The 21,534-nt window shown below is 42.4% G+C and overlaps 1 protein-coding gene and 1 long non-coding RNA gene across 8 annotated transcripts; one reads left to right on the forward strand and one right to left on the reverse strand.

The window, feature by feature from the left end:
• Positions 1-2,418: 2,418 nt before the first annotated feature.
• On the reverse strand, positions 2,419-5,945 carry LOC109907367 (CD276 antigen-like). 5 transcript variants are annotated; one of them, XR_004202506.1, is made up of 6 exons: positions 5,936-5,945; positions 5,779-5,810; positions 3,825-4,181; positions 3,465-3,530; positions 3,215-3,316; positions 2,419-3,101 (listed from the first exon to the last, which is right to left on the reverse strand). XR_004202506.1 is itself a non-coding variant. In XM_031787091.1 (5 exons), the coding sequence occupies exons 1-5, from the start codon at positions 5,938-5,940 to the stop codon at positions 2,962-2,964; spliced, it is 600 nt and encodes a 199-aa protein (XP_031642951.1). In that variant the 5' UTR covers positions 5,941-5,945; the 3' UTR covers positions 2,419-2,961. The 5 variants fall into 5 exon arrangements, 3 of the variants coding, with proteins under 3 accessions (XP_031642951.1, XP_020360889.1, XP_020360895.1); XR_004202504.1 differs by having other exon boundaries at positions 3,465-3,737; XM_031787091.1 differs by lacking the exon at positions 3,215-3,316.
• Positions 5,946-6,595: 650 nt separating this feature from the next.
• On the forward strand, positions 6,596-20,248 carry LOC109907381 (uncharacterized). Of its 3 annotated transcripts, XR_004202507.1 has the most exons (7): positions 6,596-6,771; positions 7,613-7,689; positions 10,725-10,791; positions 14,183-14,317; positions 14,453-14,587; positions 14,731-14,799; positions 17,295-20,248. It is a non-coding gene; the product is annotated as an uncharacterized LOC109907381 (long non-coding RNA). The 3 variants fall into 3 exon arrangements; XR_002257540.2 differs by lacking the exon at positions 14,731-14,799; XR_002257534.2 differs by lacking the exon at positions 17,295-20,248 and having other exon boundaries at positions 14,731-15,064.
• The last annotated feature ends 1,286 nt before the right edge of the window (positions 20,249-21,534 follow it).

Below are 21,534 nucleotides of genomic sequence, written 5' to 3' on the forward strand. Positions count from 1 at the left end.
CATTTACATCAGTCCGAAATCCCCTCATCACATCACCCATCTCATATCTTGACCTTTTACACTCCCAATGGCCATCAACTCTTACGTGGGTTGTAAAAGTTCACTATTAACATATTCCCCTCTCCCGACCACACTTCTACCACTACATACTCCTGCTCAACTCTTTCTCCCACAAGCATATATGGGATCCCCCACTTTGTAAAAGGTAGCACACCCTGCCCCTCCCGCTGCCACCCCATCTCTATGGACTGCAATTTAACAAAAATCTAGGGTCGTTTTAATCCCTGTCTACGGGAGACATATCACATATGGTTTATCTGGTAAATCCTCAAGAAACTGTTTGAAATCTTGCCACTTCTCACATTCCATTGGAGGATAACACCATTATAAAACTAACCAAGACATGATTCCTAGGTGGACTGATTCTCAATCTCATTGAGGTCATCCTGTACATTTCCCCATGTCAGTCCTGTGATCACAAGATATTTCACAGCCTCATCCACAATGATCTGTATCTCAGTCTTAGATGGCCCTTTTCTGTGCAATTGATAGCTGCCGTTACAAATGTAACAACCTTTTGCATATCTACCATTCTTGTCATATCCCCCATTCTGCTCGCTACATCACACCCAAACTGCTCTATCCTGGAGGTGCAACGCCCTATCATGTCACTTTATGTTAGTGTTTCCTTTATTTTGGCAGTTACCTATTGCCGGGCTGGTCAAACAGGCTGTTGACATTTATCAATGCACAATTTATTTTGGGGGGTGTAATGCAATTACGTCCAATTGTTCTTATAGACAAGACAGTTCAATGGAAATGCACAGTGAACAGGCAATTATCGCATCTACTAGCCATGCAAACTTTCTAAATGTCGATAAACATCACTGGATAAGTTCATGGAAACCTAGCTTATAAAGGTCATTTTGATGTAGTGAACTACTTTTTCAAAGTAACTACTTAAATAAAACTAACTTTTTCTTAAAGACTTGCTCTGGTACTTTGGCGACTAAGAACGTTTTTTTTTTTTAAACCTGCCGCTTTGGGCTGGATGTGTCAATGTGTACATACATGCATAATCTATGAGCAGACTTACTGTCTAACTTCACGAAATCCCTAGTTTGAAAGCGACTGAGGCCAGATGAGGCGCATGACACAGCAGCCTGGTGACAGAGAGCGCAGGAGAGGGAGCATGTGACAGGACCCCCTCCCCAACGCATGGCTCCAGCCGTAGGACGGCGACCAAAGGGACGATCCCGAGGATCAGGAGCGGACAGGTCACTTCTGCTGAGGCTGTCGAACCGGCTGAGGCGCAGGAGCCTGGCGACCTAGAGCGCCGGAAAGGGAGCATACGTGACAGTACCCCTCCCTGGCATGTGGCTCCAGCCGCAGGACGCTGACCAAGGGGACGATCCCGGGGATCAGGAGTGGACCGGTTGTCTCCGCTGAGGCGCGGAAACCAGACGAACCGGCTGAGGCGTGAGAGCCTGACGAGGTGTAGGAGCCCAACGAGCCAGCTGATGCGTGAGAGTCCGACGAACCAACTGAGGCTTCAGAGTCCAACGAGCCGGCTGAGGACTCCCCGGTCGATCCGGTACTGACACCTGGACCCAACATCCCTTCCAACACCAAAAACACTCATTCAGGGAGTGAATAATTGAATAAATTAACGAAACATAATACAAACCATGAACAACACACAAACCAGAAACAATAACACCGGTGGAAGGAACCAACGGGATTTACATAAATAGGGCAAGTAATCAAGGAGGTGAAGAAGTTCAGGTATGTGTTATTAGGTGCTGATGCGCGTTACGAAGGTGACAGGTGTGCGCAATAATAATCAGCAGCCTGGTGACCTAGAGGCTGGAGAGGGAGCACACGTGACAGTCCTGGGGATAATAATCAACTAATCATCAAGCATTGATTATTTGAACCAGCTCTGTAGTGCTAGGGCAAAAAACAAAACCTGGGAAATATTGGTGTAGCTTAATTTCTTCCAGTGAGAAGTAATTGGTAGCCTGTTCAACTATAGAGTAGCTGTTGGAGGCTATGTTGGACTATCGTTCTGCTTTTTAGATGATGGGACCTGTACATCATGCTGCTACAGTGGAAAATAAATCCAGACATCCCTACATGAATTGGAATTCTCCCCTGTGCAGTCTAAGCACATGAGAATGAGAAATCCCCTGGCTTTGATCAATGTTGCCCCCTGCATCCCACTGGAACACCAAAACAAATCTATTTGCTCTGGGTATAATGAAATAAAACTATAGTTTCATGTCATTATTTGACCAAGAGGACTCTACTAAAATAAGAAATGTGACAGGAGAAAATTACACTCTCCCTGTGCTGCTGGTATACTGCCAACATGCCAGTTCTTTACTGTAAAATAGATTTAGCAAAAATACATCACAATTGGGGTTTCATCTCCTTTTATTACAAAATAACAAATTCTGGAAATTATGATACACTGACTGGAACACACATGTAACAACTTTCATTAGACGCTATAGCTGCCATAATTTCAATCAATATATACATGTAATTTATAAAGCCCAGTAAGACATCTGCAGATGTAAAAGGTGATTTACACAGTAACCTGGGCTAAATCCCTGAGCAAGTAGCAGTAAGCAAAAACTCGCTACATGGAAGAAACCTTAAGAGGAAGTAGATTAGGAGTAGAGGTACATATGACCATCTAGTGGTGTGGTGTGCAACTCCCATTGTCTATCTTTAGTGAATGTGTCAACTGTATTGTTTGACAATACAGTGTGTCAACTCTCATGTTGAACTTTGTGTATAAAGTTTTATAGTGTAATTCAGATTTGACCAAATGACTTCCCATGAAAATGGACTTTAGTAAACAAGGCTGTCCTCCCTTTATGTTTTCTCTGTAAACAAGCAATGATAATTGCTCTGGCATGATGCCTGTTGAGTGACCATGGACTGAAGGTCATTCTATTCTTGTGTTTTCTCATCCTTTTTGGTCTCCTGCTCAGACCTCTTCCAAGACAACAGGAGCACTACTCCCAGCAGCATAAGCAGCAGGGGATACGTAAAAAATCTGCTCCTCTTCTCGGCAGGCATCACACAGCACACTGTGAGAAGAAAGGAACACTCAACCTCAGTCACTGAAATAAGCAACATTCCCCTCTATATCTGACGAGGGTTTTATCATGAACTGTAACAAAGTATTGTGAAAACCACTTACAAATATATTCAGAGAGACACATACTGTTTGAAGCCCATGGTCAAAGGCCATTGTGCAAGTATGGTATCATCATTCATCACATCCCAATGGACTAGGTAAAAACTACACCAGAAGAATGATAATAAGAACACATGTACTGTATGATCAATAATCCAAAATACCCAATTCCAAAAGAACTGTAAACAAATGTTAAAAGTATCTGAAAACAACATTGAGTCAAGGAACAAACTCTGGAACCCTGATATTTTACCTGGTGGTGGGTGGAGTGTGAGAGACTTGGTGAAACTCTGGTCCAGAACCCTCAGTCTAAGCTCGGCTGTAACAGTCAGAGTGCTGTTCAACCACAGTGTCACCTCACTCTTCAGCTCATAGTGCCCCCTGCTGTCCAATTCCATAGTGGTGTTACTGTCCATCACCCCTTTCCACACTAACTCTGGCTGGGGATACCCCTGAGAGGCATGGAGGGTGATAATGAAGCCATCACAAGTGGCTTGGGCGGATATCCTGGGTTCATCATAAGGGGCTGGTTTGAAATATTATAAATAATTTTGTAGGGGCAGTTATCATAATTTAATCTATACAAAAAAGATGCAGCACCAATGGAATTTACCTGCCACTAGAAGTTGTAGCTTTTCCAGGGTGCCTCCCTGTTCATCTGTCACGTCACAGGTGTATTGGCCCTGGTCACTCGGCTGCACACCACTCAGTCTAAGTGAGGCATTTCCCACAGTGAGCTGGTCTTCAAACAGATGAGTGCGTCCCTTGTAAACAACACTCTGTCTTTCCAGCTGATCTCTTCCATGGTAATAGCTGTGGACCACCTCTTCTCCACGCTGCCAGTTGATGACCAGTTGGTTGAGGTTCAGATTTTTAGACGAAGGGAAAGAGCAGTTAAGGGTGAAGTCACTGCCCGGAGCTGCCACTTCTCGGGGTTGTAGACTTGTTGTAGTTACCACTGATGATATCACTGATATATGGAATAGGTGGAAAGAGAGGTTTGAGAGAGGGAGAGTGGTATTGGTAATGTAATGCGCTGTTTGGAGGATTCAGAGTGGAAGGTCAACTATAATGAAAGTTAAGACTAGCTATCTAGCCGAGTTGAGCGGCGACTAGTTTGGGCAGACTGGAGTGCCGACGACACATAAATATTTTTTTTAAATTAAAAAAACAACTGATTTCAGTACCCAAAGAATAGCCCACAATTATACAGACAAATGTTGTGTGTAATTGCGGCATGTTTTTGGGGTCCTGAAATCAGTCTTTTGATAAAAAACGTCATTTGATGTGACATCGAGCTCCAGTCTTCCCACACTAGTCTCAGCTCAACTCCATCGTAAATCGTGGAGTTGAGTTTAATCGACTAAATTAAGACCAGCTCTACAAAATGGGTCTTATTCTCTAGAAGCAACCACCATCTCAATAATTTCGGTGAAAGACAAGAATTCATAGACAAATGCCAGGCATTAGCCTACTAATGAACTGTTCCTTACCTACAATTCTCGCTCTTATTAATAGAGCTGGGACGATCAACTGTAGGCCTACTTATGTTACTTTTCTGAGTCAATTCAGAAGGCATTAAATGTCAGTTTTTTTTAAGAAACACAATTTATTTCAATCTCTAGAGACTAAGTTTGGGAAACCCCAGTCTATAGGCCTACTTGGTGAGTGGCAGTGACTCCTGCTATTAAAGTACTTGCCCAGGAGGCAGTCGGCTGCTGTCCTGAGCCACTAAACTCCCTAGCACTTTGCACATTACATAACATGCAAATTGGTAAAACCGTGAGCTCTTGTTGTACATACAATAGCATAGGCCTAGCGCTGGAAAGTTGTTGTAGGACTGATAGATCAATTATCCTACATGTATAGCAACAACATATTGTGAATTAGCAGTCTAGCTAAGTTTGAGGTTCCACTTCCTCAGGTGGTGAATAATATATAGCCTATAGTATATATGCACAAAAATGTCAGCCAATTCTAAGAGCAAAACATTTATCTGATGGATCTGGATCCTATTTTGGCAGGTTGAACATCAAAATATCATGCATTCCCTGGATATTTTAGATGAAACAGATTACTTTATAAATACTAGACTACCATCTGAGTTGATTTAGCCTACTGTACTTGGCACTGGGGGAAAAAATGTCTAGAGCCTTGCCGCTAATAATGTAATGTAAAGTAACTGTCCATTAAAAAATGATTTCATCATTGTAGGCCATTTATTGTTATGAACAAATTAGTTACATTTATCACAAAATTACTTTTTGCGCAGCCATTCTTATTACAGTAATATTTGCAGAAAATCAATCATTGTTACAATATTGTATCCCTACTTCTTTGCTGTGTAACCAAGAAAGGACAGAATGGTTTAAATTACACAATTCATGATATCGGTTGTCCTGGGCTTGTTTATGCATGTATTATTTGTTTTCATCAAACAGTGTTGAATATGTAGTAAATAAATAACAGACTTGGGTACTGCACACTAACGCACTAATCACTGTACACGTGATAGTCGATGAGGGATGCCATTTACCAACACATACAAATACGTCGTTTTTACTTACTGGTAATAAACAGCACTGAGACCACATGCAGCCTGAAAAACAAATATATACAGAGAGACACATACTGTTTGAAACTGGCTTCTAATAATCCATGTACTGACTTTATTCTTTATTTTCTTTCAACTTTGTGGTGAAGGAATGACATTTTAGCTCATACCCCATGTGCCGAGAAGGAAGCATAAAGGAAGTACTGCAGTGGGTGAGTTCGTTTTACTCCGGGTGGGCGGGTTTCTCACATTTTAAACCTTTCCATTGGCCCTTAAGTGAAACCTCAAGAGAGAGGAACTGAACCATAAACCTGAAAGGCCAGTGGTGTAAAGTACTTAAGCAAAACATACTTTAAAGTACTACTTAAGTCGTTTTTGACAACTTTTACTTTACTACATTCCGAAATAAAATGGTGTACTTTTTACTCCATACATTTTCCCTGACACCCAAAAGTACTCGTTACATTTTGAATGCTTAGCAGGTCAGGAAAATTGTTTAATTCACACACTCATCAAGAGAACCTCCCTGGTCATCACTGCCTGTCTGATCTGGTGGACTCACTAAACAATGTGCAAACTCGCTGCAATAGATGGCGGACTGAACACAGCAGTGTAGATCACCTCAAGATAAAAACGCAATATCGGTAAGTTAGACTAAATAGTAGCACTTCACAAACTGGTGGGCTATAACCTTCAATCTGGATAACAACACAAATCATAAGACTAGAGAAATGTATCGACAAATATTACAAAAACAAGCAACACCCAAACATGACGTAGAGTAAAACAGTGGAACCAATCCCAAAACGTGACTCTTCTACAGACACGGACGATTTATTATTTTCACCACCGGGAATGGTAAAGGTCGAACCCGAGCTGTTAAAATCAATACATGACAAACTGGGCATACTTTAATGAATTAGTAAATATATAAAGGAGTTGAAGGCAAGCCTCAAGATGAGTGACGAAAAAGCTGCGACATTGGAGTTGAAGGCAAGCTAAAAGGGTCAGTCAATAAGATTTAAACCGATATAAATTCATTTAAAAAGGGGGTGGGTATAATTTGTGGAACGTTCCAACAGGAATCCGTTCCAAAAACTTCGGAAATAACAAGGTTGTCAACAAACAACGCATACAAACTCGTATAGCGGTAGAATGAGATTCCGGATAGGGAGTGGGCTATGTAATTCAGTTTAACCACGTTTATTCCGAAAAATATCTGTCTTCATTCTGGTAGCCTCCACCATTTCTCGTTCGTTTTTTTAGTTATTTCCGGTGTTTCGGCATTCGGCGGATGAACTCTACTGCGCCTCAATTAGGCCATCGCTATGGTTAACATGTAATTTAACTAATGACTGCTAGCGCCAATATTTTTACATTGCTAGATGGAAATGCTTCTCAACTACTGGCCTTGGGACTCCACTACATTCCTAAAGAAAATGTACTTTTTACACCATTTTTAAATGTTTTTTACTAGGCAAGTCAGTTAAGAACAAATTCTTATTTTCAATTACGGCCTAGGAACTGTGGGTTACCTGCCTGTTCAGGGTCAGAACGACAGATTTGTACCTTGTCAGCTTGGGGGTTTGAACTTGCAACCTTCCGGTTACTAGTCCAACGCTCTATTTTTTTACTCCATTTACTCCATACAGTTTCCCATTCCATGGTCTTCTTCTGATGACTACAAGCATATATTATGAACCTTCAAAACCTACACTATAGGATGGATATGTTTAGGAATGGGGGACGCAATTTGAAAGTTACATGTTTCCAATTACCAGCAAATAGACGCAAGAAATATTATACCATCATCATAATATTGTACCTTTTTCCCTTCATTTTCTAAGCTATCATAACATGTGGGATTCTTCACGGGGACCAGGAATCGGAACGTCTTTGAATGGTCTACAAAGCATGCCCCCAGGTAAAAGTAGGCTTTTGCAGAGAAGGGTTATATTGTTATTCCACGACATAATATGCTACCACAACTCTATTAAAAGGACATTCTATACGTCATTCGTGCTATTTGATGGGAACTAGCCCCTGTCCCCCTTCACACAAGACAACAAGAAAAATGTTGCCCCATAAATTGCTCCTCTGGGATTTAAACTCTCAAACCCTCCTTTGGAGATCAACCAAAATAACCACTACTCTACCAGTCAGACAGATTTAACTTAGAGAGTTTGGATGTATTGAGACTCCTTCCCTGTTTTCACACGCTATTACCTTACAGACGTATTTTAAAATAGAGAGAAAATTAAAATGTAATCTATCTACACAATAGACAAAGTGAAAATCAGGTTTTTACATTATAGCTAATTCATTACAAATAAAAAACAGAAATACCTCATTTACATAATGATTCATACCCTTTGCTATGAGACTCAAATTGAGCTCAGGTGCATCCTGTTTCCATTGATCATCCTAGAGATGTTTCTACAACTTGATTGGAGTACACCTGTGGTAAATTCAATTGATTTGATATGATTTGGAAAGGCACACACCTGTCTATATAAGGTCCCACAGTTGACAGTGCATGCCAGAGAAAAAAACCAAGCCTAATCAACTAAAATTGTATCGGTCACATGCGCCGAATACAACAGCTGTGGACCTTCCCATGAAGTGCTTACTTACAAGCCCTTAAAATTAATAAATCCTCTTAGGGATAGGCGGGATGCAAATGTCTCAACTGGCCAATTGCCAGGGAAAATGCAGAGCGCCAGATTCAAATAAAATACTATAAAATTCTAACTTTCATTAAATCACACATGTAAGATACTCAATTAAAGCTACACTTGTTGTGAATCCAGCCAACATGTCAGATTTAAAAAATGCTTTTCGGCGAAAGCATAAGAAGCTATTATCTGATAGCCTGCACCATCTGCACCAGCAGTAAACAAAGGAGTTAGCATATTTCAACCCTGCAGGCGCTACACAAAAAGCTGAAATAAAATATAAAACATGCATTACCTTTGACGAGCTTCTTTTGTTGGCACTCCAATATGTCCCATAAACATCACAATTGGTCCTTTTGTTAGATTAATTCCGTCAATATATATCCAAAATGTCCATTTATAAAGCGCGTTTGATCCAGAAAAACACAGCTTACAAAAAACGCAACGTCACCACAAAATATTTCAAAAGTTGCCTATAAACTTTGCCAAAATGTTTCAAACTACTTTTGTAATACAACTTTAGGTATTTTTAAACATTAATAATCGATCAAATTGTAGACAGGGCAATCTGTATTCAATACAGGAAAGAAAGCAAACCAGCGCTGCTTTTCACATCTTGCGCAACTCACAAAAGTGTTCCTAGTTTGCCTACTTCTTCATTGCACAAAGGAATAACCTCAACCAAATTCCAAAGACTTGTGACATCCAGTGGAAGCGGTAGGAACTGAAAACAGGTTCCTATGAATTATCCCTTGGCAAAGACAACTCAGGGAACAGAGAGGGGAATAAAATAAAATAAATTCTGAACAGTTAGTCCTTTGGGTTTTGCCTGCTACATAAGTTCTGTTATACTCACAGACATGATTGTTTTCTATCCAAATCTATGAATAATATGCACATCTTATACTCTTGGCATGAGTAGCAGGAAGTTGAAATTGGGCATGCTATTTATCCAAAAGTGAAAATTCTGCCCCCTAGCCCCAAGAGGAACAATGCAGGTCAAGAAATAGAGTTAAGAAAATATTTCCTAAATAGTATAAAGTTGAAAAAAAAATGTAAATTCATAAGTAACACAAGAAAATGACGTAACAATAACGAGGCTATATACATGGGGTACCAGGACCGAGTCAATGTGCGGGGTACAGGTTAGTTGAGGTCATTTGTAAAGTGACTATGCATAGATATTAATGTCAATAGTGTGGGTTGCCATTTGATTAAATGTTCAGCAGTCTTATTGCTTGGCGGTAGAAGCTGTAAAGGAGCCTTTTGGTTCTAGACTTGGTGCTCCTGTACCGCTTGTAGTGCGGTAGCAGAGAAAACAGTCTATGACTTGGGTGACTGGAGTCTTTCCTCTGACACCGCCTATTATATAGGTCCTGGATGGCAGGAAGCTTGGCCCCAGTGATGTACTGGGCCGTACGCACTACCCTCTGTAGCGCCTTATGGTTAGTTGCCAAGCAGTTGCCATACCAGGCAGTGATACAACCTCTCAGGATGCTCTCGATGGTGCAGCTGTAGAAGCTTTTGAGGATCTGGGGACCCATGCTAAATATTGTCAGTCTACTTGGGGGAAAAGATTTTGTCGTGCCCTCTTCACAACTGTGTTGGTGTGTTGTGACCATGATAGTTCGTTGGTGATGTGGACACCAAGGAACTTGAAACTCTTGACTTGCTCCACTTCAGCCCCATTGATGTTAATGGTGGCCACATCGCTATATTTGTTCATGTAGACATACTTTGAATATGTTTAATATCTGGGTGAAGCATTTCATTTAGTCTTTTTAATTTGTCGTTTTGAGTGACCTGCAAATATTTTAACATCATTTGGAGGGATGTCTGTAAGAAATCACTTATGATGATCATTATTTAATTTTAGTGTAATGACATCACTCACTTCTCCTGAAGGGCGCACATAATATGATTCACTATTCGCCACAAATGTAAAAGCATTAGATTGGCGGATGCATGGCCCAAAAGGAGTTTCTACCATATTTCCTGTTCATGCAGAGAATTGAAAGGGGGCACTTGGGAAGAACTGAGATATTTGGTACAAATTACTGCAACTCCTTACTCCCTCCTTGAAGTAAAACCAAGGCCTCCACTACACGGCTGTAACCTGTCTAGTCATTTCTAGTCAGTGATTACTTCTAGGCAGGAAGAAAGGAGGGAAAAGATGTAAAAGATTGAGCAAGCCACTATTGTCAGTTGCACAACCCAATCCTGTTATTTGCATGTAATATACTTTTGACTTCTGACCTGTATACTGTCTGTAACCATTCCACAGATATCTCGTACAGTGGAAACACTTGCACCTCGTCCACGTCGGCAATAACTCATCACTCCTACTCCAGGTAAATTCATTACATGAAGTTTGATTCCCATATGACCCCACTCAACCCCAGGGTCAACATTCAATCTAACCTGGGGCCTTATATATCAAGTGTTTCAGAGTAGGAGTGTTCCTCTCGGATATGTTTAGCAGTTTACAGCAATAACAAGATTATAGACACATCCTAGATCAGCACTGACTGATATGATTTGTGAATGAAGTCCCAGGTCCCCCTCTGTCCATGTTATGTTGTTCATTTGGATCTTAACATGCCTTTTGGGGGCTCTAACCGATATTTGGTTTGGGGCTCCCCACGTCTCTGGCAAAACATTGTAGTGTAACATTGGAGCTAGAAACCAACATTTTGTTGCACCTGCGATAACATATGTGTATGTGACAAACTTTTATTTGCTAACCAACTGCTGATGCACAACCAAATCTCGAAATGTCACCTTGTGTATATTACTATTGTAACACAACAGTAACTGACTGTTGTTGAAAATTAAATAAATTCTAGTAATAGTCAGTGGCCACCTAGCTACTGCCTATGTGGATTATGCCTGCAGCCCGCTGTGGTTATGTGTCATAGTGCAATTCCATCCTCCCTGGAAGTAATCATTGCTTAGACACGATTGGGCAAGTCATGTATTTAGAAATGATCATTGATTACAGGGGGGATTTTTATTTTAACTAAAATAATTCACTTTCAATCCATGTTCTTTACATTCAATGTCAAATTCTGCACACTGATTATTTCCATTCAAAATTAAGTAACTGATGTAGAATGTAACAGGTCTCAATTTAATTCTGAATGGACCCCAATCTGGCTTGGTAAACTATTTGAAGCACTAGGAGACATTTTTCAATGTACTGTAACATTCCATATAGTTATCCTATAACTGTCTGGAAAACTTGTCCTCTCCATACTTATCCCAATGTAATTTCCCTTATCAGAATACCAAAAAGGAAGAGGGCCCCAACTGTTGATGACATTGCCTCAGTTGTTAAAAGGCTAGGCCTCTCACCAGACGAAGTTACAGCAGCGGGATACCATCAAGAACATTTAGTATTTTCTGTGCTTGTCATTGAACTGGAAAGGTTGAACACCCTCCGCGATCGTTGTCAACTCTACGACATGTGGAGTAAGGGAAGGATAGCCAATGCACCACCCCCCTCCATCTCCCAGATTGCCCCATCTCTACCCCCAGGTCCCCCAATCAATACCCCAGCAAGTATACACCACACACCTGCTGCCTTTAACACCAGCACAAGCAGCTGAAATGTTTGAAACGTTTGATCCCGATAACGTATCCCACCACTCCACCCCAAGCCTGGAGACATTTTTATGTTTGCGGGTAGTTCCTCGTCATGTGAGTACCGGAAGACAGACCAAAAGCGATGGATTCAGAAGGGATCCCACAGCCTTCCTCGCCGTTCACCAAAACTAAGAGTGTGGTACTATGCAGGGAAGGAAGCACCAGGGCTTCATAAAGGGAGTATGAGTTGCTGCATCAGCCTCATACTGTGCTCATTCACTACTTTGATGAGGAGGCACACTCCGCTGTCCCCCACGCCAACAGCAGCAAGCAAGGGATTTCATCTGATCGGCTCCCTCAATTATGAAATGTCCAAGCGAAAGACAGAAACATCTGGCAAAGTACACTCGGAAATGACCAATAACCCATCACCACCCCCAAATGCATCATTCATGACAGAGTACCAACCTCACAACTTGGCACAAGTGAAGAACACAATTCGTCATGCAAGGGAGGTCACTGTTTTGGACCGGGATGAGTTGGTGGCAACACATATGAGGGGTGACATTCTCCTCGGATTTGTCACCCATATGGAGACTCGACCCACAACCCTTCTGGTGGTGGCAGCACCAGAAATGATTGAAGAGGCCAAGGCAGTTATTAAAAGCAAACACCAAGGAGCACACATTTTTCACTATGACACCACATTTTACCTGGGCAATTTGTTTCACCCCTTTTCCATCATGTACTGTTTCAAGAGACACCTGTCCTTCCACTGGCCTTCCTCATTCACATCACCCGGCACATGGAAAACCACAAACAATTATTTCGCACCATCCTTTCACTCCTTCCCCAACTATCAACAGCAATCTTCTGCACAGACCATGAGGTGGCTATTGAGGAAGCAAACCAGTCTGTGATTCCGCAAGCCAGGATTGTCAATTGCTGGAACCACATCTCAAACAATGTGAAGCACAAGATGGGGTCAGAGGGTGCCCAAACTGTGGCCGATTACCAGCAGACCATCAAAAAGCTCTTGGCATTGAAATCAAGGAGTGACTACAAATGCACACTGGAGAGTGTGTGTCCACTGGAGCCCTGACCTCAGGGCTTATTTCCATCAGTCGCTGTCCGACGCCATGGACAAGAGTGCACAATATGTGCTAAACAGCTTGGGCATCCAGTCAGACGGTATTACAAACAACTGCTCAGAGAGCTTCAATGCTGTCCTCAAGGCAAAGGTTGGATGGAAGAAGTTCAGAGTAGATCAATTGGTTTATCTACTCTACCAACTCCAAACCAATGCCTTGAGGGAAGTGCTGCGGGGCTACTGTAACCTAGGGAATTTCCACCTGACCTCTGAGTGCCATGAACAATTTTCCAGGTGAATGCCCACCACCAGTTTCCCCTACCACATGTCGGAGGACGACAGGGTTTCCTTTGCTGAAGGCATCCAGTCCTGTGTGGCACAGGAAGAGTATGACATGGCAGAAACTGGAGCGGAGGCCTTGGCCAGGATGATTGTGGCAAAGGGACGATGACTCCTGGTGCCAAGCACCCAATCATTCCTCTACCAGGGCTTCTCAGACAAGCAGCACGGCGTTACTCTGTTACCAATGGAGACGTGCTCCTGCTCTGCATCGGAGAGTGCCCAGAGGTGTGTCCACCGACTGGCAGCTGTACTGGCCATTGGCGGAAGTGTGGACAGTCCTATGCCAATAAAGCTAAGGACAAGGCATCTGAGCGCAAAACGCTCTGGCCATAAGTGTGCCACCAAGGAGCATGTCCAGATGGCCGCCAAACGCCAGGAAGAACAATCAACCGTTGATCAATAGGTCTGTCTTATTTGTTCCTAGATTTTGTCTTATTTGGGTACGTCACAAAATGTTGACCATTTTACTAAGCCATGTGATCCTCATGCGTTTTATGTATATCCATTAACACAAAATGCAGGCCTGTCCCAAACTGAACTGTCAACATTATTCAATAGGGTGACCAATTCCAACGGTCTCTGAAACACCCCAGCAGGAATGACAAATAGAGTAAGTGGAATGTGACTGTTTTGGTTACATTCTGCATGTTTTCCTATTGCATGTTGATTGCATCTGTACAGTCAGGCAGTTTGGACACCATTATGACCATAATCTGTTTGTATAGGTGAAGAAACTGTGGGCAATGTCGTCGGATTGCGTGGACAGGGCAAACGCAAGGATTTTGTTGGAGGGATCCATTGCCATCCTGCACCTCCATGACTTCCTTACGTTGAAGCCCAATGAGTGGCATAGTGGGGAGGTATGTTCAGGTTGCCTACATGTTATGGTTGAATTGTATGACATTTCCATGGGTGCAGTTGGTATAAAGTACAATTAGACTGTATTGCCTGGGAATCATGTCAACTTTGACCGACCATATGCCATTCTGCTTTAGGTCATTGACTTCTACCTCCAACTGAAGAGGATTGACTTTCAAGTGGAGAGGGATGTTTTTATTGTGGATCACCTTCTGGCAGGGATAATCCTGCATGAGGATAAGGTGGTGATGCGCAAGAACACATTGTCAAAGGTAAATGCATGTCTGCAGAGTTACTTTTGTGTCATGGTTCTAAATAAGAGGCTAGAGGGGTCAATGTGTGGAGAGGTGCCACCTTCCTGACAAAAAATGGCCTGCCACACTATATAAATGTATCTTCATTCCTCTTCCTGTAGACCAGTCTGGAGCAGCACAGTTGCTTGATTGGAGCTTGCAACGTGGCAAACTACCACTGAATACGCTTGGTAAGCTTGGTACTGCTTGCGTTCAGTATGTCAATCACAAGGACTCACTCTGCCATTGTCCTGGACCCTACTTGTTCCCCTAACGCGGAGCGCCATATGAGCGAGAACCTGGTCAAGCACATCAGGTTTGGTAAATCCAGTTGTGTAAAAACACTTGAAAGTAGTTTTTTGGAGTATTTGTACTTTACTATTTATATTTTTGACAACTTTTACTACATTTCTAAAGAAAATAATGCTGTTTTTACTCCATACATTTTCCTTGACACCCAAAAGTGGTGGTTACATCCTGCTTAGCAGGACAGGAAAATGTTAGCATTCATGCACTTATCAAGAGAACATCCCTGGTCATCGCTACTGCCTTTGATCTGGGGGACTCACTACACACAAATTCTTTGTTTGTAAATTATGTCAGAGTGTTTGAATGTGCTTCTGGCTATCTGTAAATTTAAAAAACAAGAATCTTTCCTTCTGGTTTGCTTAATCTGAAGAATTTGAAATGATTTATCCTTTAACTTTTACATTTGTTACTTAAGTATATTTTACCAATTACATTTGCTTTTGATACTTAAGTATATTTAAAACCAAACACTTTTAGACTTTTGAAATGTTGGTGTAATATCGTCAAATCAGTGGAGCTTCAATATCACCAGTGTGCTGGCTTGTTTTCATGGTTACAGTCAAGCAAAAAAGGTTTTCCAAAGTGTTAGACTATCGCAATGAATCAGCTGATTGCTATTGTTAAGATGACAAGGCAGTTGGAGGCCTTCTTTCACATTATATTATATTTCCCAATGGCTCTATAGATGGTAGACATTATTTATCCCGTTGTCTGTTTATGTACTACCTAGATGGCCAGAGAGTTAATGTAGAGGGAGAAGGCACTGAATTATCCAACTGTCCCAATGCATGTTAACAGCGGTGTGTCCAGAATGGAGATGGCGAAAGAGTGTTAGATTTTAAGTGATAGACAATGTAAAGTTGAAGGATTGTAGCCTAGTCTACATCATACACTGCTCCTTGTGTCATTACCATGTGATGGGATATAAGGTGCTACAGCGCAGCAGTCAAGCCCAAGTCACTGCTGGCTTATCTCATTTACTGTTGCTACATTGTCCTGGCCCCACTTTGATAGACGATTGTTAGTGTTCGATAGCACTATTGTTTTACCTACCATGTTTGAGGTTGGCAACGTTTTGTAATTTTAGCCTACATGGAGGTAAAAGTAGCTGGCAGACTACATTATAAATCCTAAGTGCCCTATAACCAACATAACAACCTCCCTACAATCAAACATGGGGGATGTGATTTTGTTCTAATCATTTCGTTGTTGGTAAACATAGAAAGACCCCAATGCTGAAAGAGACGCAAAGCATGACTGAACTTCCTACACCCACCTAAACATTTTATTTTAGAAGAAATGGGGAATAATTAAAGAAAATTGTAAGGGTGACCATATTTAGCCAGAACTGTATATAGTATATCATCCTAAGGCATTAGATGATATAGCTGACATGTTACCTGTTTTCTGTCAGAAATTGACTGGAAAGTCTACTGCAGATTCTGTGCAACAGATGAGGGAGGAGACTGTAGTATTATTTTACACATTGACGTAAGCTAGGCAAAAGCAAGCCTGAGTGCCCCTCAGTTAGCATGCCAACTTCTTGTCACACAGTTGACATGACAATTCCATAAGAACTTTGACCTTTCAATGTTTGAACAGGGCCCAAACACGTCCGTTGCTCTATGAATAATGGCTGGAGTGTAGGCAATTACTGTGGCCTGAGGGGTGTTGAGTTATGTAGTAATTATATGTTTTATAACTTTAAAGGGATGGCTCAGTAATTTCACTCGTTTAAACATTTTCTTACATTTAAAGCAGGTAGTGACATCAATCTTCAGTTTTTTTTAACTAGCCACTGCCAAAAAATGCTAATTGTAAGTCATTCTCCCCTCTTTGCCACATTCATGGCCAAATCATCTCTTGCGTGGATTGTTGGTCAATGATTTCACCTATAATTTAATGGCAAGGGCTAGTTAAACAAAACTCAATTGTGGATTGTTGAGCTATCCTTTTAACGGTGACATCATATAATGGAATCAATGGCCTAATTGACATTTACTTTCACAAATGGAGTGCTCCACATGCTCCAGTTGGTATCACACCTCCTGTGCTGGGGTATCCATCACCATCTACCATCAACACAGAGATAATCCTGCCTTACAATGAATGTGCCCACCCTGCCACCACTGGAGACCTACACACCAAGGCTACTATTGCGTTGATACTGGGTCGAATCGTCCCGGGGTATCGTCGGGTGGGCCACAGTGTCTCCTGAACCCTCGTATCTCAGCCTCCAGTATTTATGCTGCAATAGTTTGTGTTGGGGGGCTAGGGCCAGTCTGTTATATCTGGAGTATTTCTCCTGTCTTATCCGGTGTCCTGTGTGACTTTAAGTATGCTCCCTCTAATTCTCTCTCTCTCCCTCGCCTCCCAGAGGACCTGGGACCATGCCTCAGGACTACCTGGCCTGATGACTCTATGCTGTCCCCAGTCCACCTGGTTGTGCTGCTGCTCCAGCTTCAACTGTTCTGCCTGTGGTTATGGAACCCTGACCTGTTCACCTGTAATGGGTGCGTGTCGTGGCAGGGACGGGCAGGAAAACTAACTTGGTATTAACGGAGTCGTTTAATAAGTGCTCATAAAACTCCAAAAACAAAAATATACCAAAAAATAATGCAAGTGGGTACAAAACCCGTCGCACATCGAAACATGACTTGCACATAACATACAATAAAATACCATCTCCGACAAGGACATGAGGGGAAACAGAGGGTTAAATACACAACATGTAATTGATGGGATTGAAACCAGGTGTGAAGGAAGACAAGACAAAAACAATGGAAAATGAAACATTTATCATTGATGGCTAGAAGGTCGGTGACGTCGACCGCCAAACACCGCCCGAACAAGGAGAGGGACCGACTTCTGTGGAAGTCGTGACATCACCGGACGTGCGACCTTGTCCCGAACCTGCTGTTTTTGACTATCTCTCTCTCTACAACACTTGCTGACTCTAACTCTGAATGCTTGGCTATAAAAGCCAACCTACATTTACTCCTGAGGTGCTGACCTGTTACTCTCTACAACCACTGTGATTATTATTATTTGACCCTGCTGGTCATCTATGAACGTTTGAACATCTTGGCCATGTACTGTTATAATCTCCACCCGGCACAGCCAGAAGAGGACTGGCCACCCCTCAGAGCCTGGTTCCTCTCGGTTTCTTCCTAGGTTCCTGCCTTTCTAGGGAATTTTTCCTAGCCCCCATGCTTCTACATCTGCATTGCTTGCTGTTTTAGGTTGGGTTTCTGTATAGCTCTTTGGCTTTATAAATACATTCGATTTTTTTTTTTTTTTTACCCCTTTTTCGTGGTATCCAATTGTTTAGTAGCTACTATCTTGTCTCATCGCTACAACTCCCATACGGGCTCGGGAGAGACAAAGGTTGAAAGTCATGCGTCCTCCGATACACAACCCAACCAAGCCGCACTGCTTCTTAACACAGCGCCCTCCAACCCGGAAGCCAGCCGCACCAATGTGTCGGAGGAAACACCGTGCACCTGGCAACCCTGGTTAGCGCACACTGCGCCCGGCCCGCCACAGGAGTCGCTGGTGCGCGATGAGACAAGGATTTCCCTACCGGCCAAACCCTCCCTATCCCAGACAATGCTAGGCCAATTGTGCGTCGCCCCACGGACTTCCCGGTCGCGGCCGGTTACGACAGAGCCTGGGCGCGAACCCAGAGTCTCTGGTGGTGCAGCGCCCTTAACCTCTGCGCCACCCGGGAGGCTATTTGATTGATGTTTTAGGGCTGTCACCGACAGAAAAAAATCTTGGTCGACTGAGATCTGTTCTTTCGACCAATCAATTGGTCGCAATGTTTAAATGTATTTAAACACGCCCTATGTGTTTGAAGAAACCCACTACATATGCTTTGAGCTTGTCTGATGCTTAAGCACCCTGTTTGATTAAATAATTTTGCTGTTGCATGAGGCTTGGCGCTCACGGAGTCAGTAGGCTATTAAACACTGAAACAGCCAACAGAAGCCGGAACTGTCTTTCTGTAGAGATGTAACAGTTAGGCTATTGATTATATAACTAATTAAGTGTGTTTGCGCTCTCCTCAATTTTAGGCTTAGCCCTGTTGGCACAGGACTAGTATTACTAGAGAACATTGGTTATGTAATTATTACCCCAAAATGTCCCTTATTCCAGAGGATGATACGTATCTGGTTCGTACGACTTGCCAAAACTATAGTTTAACACTAGTTTTAATGACTCCAACCTAAGTGTATGTAAACCTCCGACTTCAACATGCTGTAATCTGAAGGACAGGCTTCCAGCAGTTCTGAGAGTGTTACAGGATAACACACTTGAAAATAGTGGTGATAGATCAGTGGAGGCAAGGGGCCTTCTTTCTCAGATTTACATTTCATAGGGCTTTTGGTGACCTTTTGTAAAGTGCTTGGTGATGCCAAACGTCTTTCTGACATGCCCCAATCAAGCTTTCTTGACCTAGCAAGGGCTGTGGACCTAGTAGGTGCCCTTACAGACACACTACAGGAAGGGCTGTGGATCTAGTAGGTGCCCTTACAGACACATTACAGGACTACAGAAGTGAGGATTACTTTGAAGAACTATGGAACGAGGTTGAAGAGATTGCAGAGCACTGCAAAATAAGTGTACAAACAGTGTGTAAAAAAGCCTAAAACGAGCTTAAAATCTCACGACTCATTGATGATGAGCAATGAAGGACAGAAAAATAGTGACCAAATTGGTAGTGACAGCATCCAAAGAGCTATCTTTTATCAGGTGCTTCATGCTTGACAGTCTCACAGCTGAGGTGCAGAGGACTTTTTCAAAGAAGAATTGCGAGATAATGCAAGGGGTCCAGTCTCTCAACCCAAAGAATACAACATTCTTGAATGAGGAGCCTCTGTTTGCCTTTGCTCAGACCTTTGAGTCAGATTTAGAGGACCTCAAACATGAGGTTCATCAAACCACGCAGCTTCTTAATAGGATAGAGAAAAGTGTAAGGGACAGACCGTCTACTCTTCTTGACTTTGTTGTGTTTCTAGAACCTTATAAAGAGGTCTTCCATGAACTATTTCGACTTTGTAAGATTTCTGTTGTTACACCAGTCAGCAGTGCTTCTTGTAAGAGAAGATTCTCAGCTTTAAAACCAAAAACCAAAACTTTTCTTTGCTATTAGTTAACATAATATATGTGAGCATAAATATGATATTGTAAGTTTATAGTATTGATGGGCACCAAAAAATGTATTTATTTATTTTTAAGTCCGTTTCTGATTGATACCTGGCATGTCAAATTGCAGTGTTTTTTTGTAAATGTACTTTTTGGTAAATAAACTATGCAATTTATGTAACACACAAATGCTATCTTATTTCCTTGGTTGCTTTAGCTTTATTTTCTGAAATATTTTGATGTTCAACACTTATAGACCCAGAGTATATATTCATGAAAACAAAGTGACCCAAGTCTCTCCACTGTGTGTGTGTGTGTGTGTGAGAGAGAGAGAAAGAAATTGAGCTGCAGTTTCAAGTTAGAGACACTGACTATTCAAAGTATGTTAAAGAATTCTAGTGAAGTCTGGTCCTAAAGGGTTACTATCTGCCACACTGAAGAACTCCGGGTTAAGTGAATTATCACTTCTGCCTCTAATCAGCAATCATAGGATTCATTCATGCTACTTAGATGCCAGGTTAGGGTTACACACACATTTTCTGTCATGGTCTATGGACCCCCTGAAGTAGCCTTAGCCACCCCCTGGCCACCCCATGTATAAAACTCTAGTTCCACCACTGTCTGGGACACTCAAGGACATTCAGAAACTTGTCCCGAAGCCACTCCTGCGTTGTCTTGGCTGTGTGCTTAGGGTTATTGTCCTGTTGGAAGGTGAACCTTCGACCCAGTCTGAGGTCCTGAGCGCTCTGGAGCAGATTTTCATCATGAATCTCTGTGTACTTTGCTCCGTTCATCTTTCCCTCAATCCTGATTAGTCTCCCAGTCCCTGCTGTTGAAAATCATCCCCACATCATGATGCTGCCACCACCATGCTTCATCGTACGGATGGTGCCAGGTTTCCTCCAGACGTGACGCTTGCCATTCAGGCCAAGAGTTCAATCTTGGTTTAATCAAACCAGAGAATCTAGTTTCTCATGGTATGAGAGTCCTTTAGGTGCCTTCTGGCAAACGGGCTGTTGTGCATTTTACTAAGGAGTGGCTTCCGTCTGGCCACTACCATAAAGCCTGATTGATGGAGTGCTGCAGAGATGGTTGTCCATCTGGAAAGTTCTCGAATTTCCACAGAGTAGCTAGAGTTAGAGTGACCAACGGGTTCTTGGTCACCTCCCTGACCAAGGCTCTTCTCCCCCAAGTGCTCAGTTTGGCCTGGCAGCCCGCTCTAGGTTAAGTGTTGGTGGTTCCAAACTTCTTCCATTTAAGAATGATGGAGGCCACTATCTTCTTGGGGACATTCAATGTTGCAAAATTTTTGACCTGCCCTTCCCCAGATCTGTACAGATTCTTGCCGAAGTGTCAATACAGGACTAAGATTGAATCCTACTATACCGGCTCTGATGCTCGTTGGATGTGGCAGGGCTTGGAAAATATTATCGACTACAAAGGGAAACCAAGCTGCCCAGTGACGAAAG

Source organism: Oncorhynchus kisutch, linkage group LG2 (assembly GCF_002021735.2).
Source record: "Oncorhynchus kisutch isolate 150728-3 linkage group LG2, Okis_V2, whole genome shotgun sequence".
NCBI classification, from domain to species: domain Eukaryota; kingdom Metazoa; phylum Chordata; class Actinopteri; order Salmoniformes; family Salmonidae; genus Oncorhynchus; species Oncorhynchus kisutch.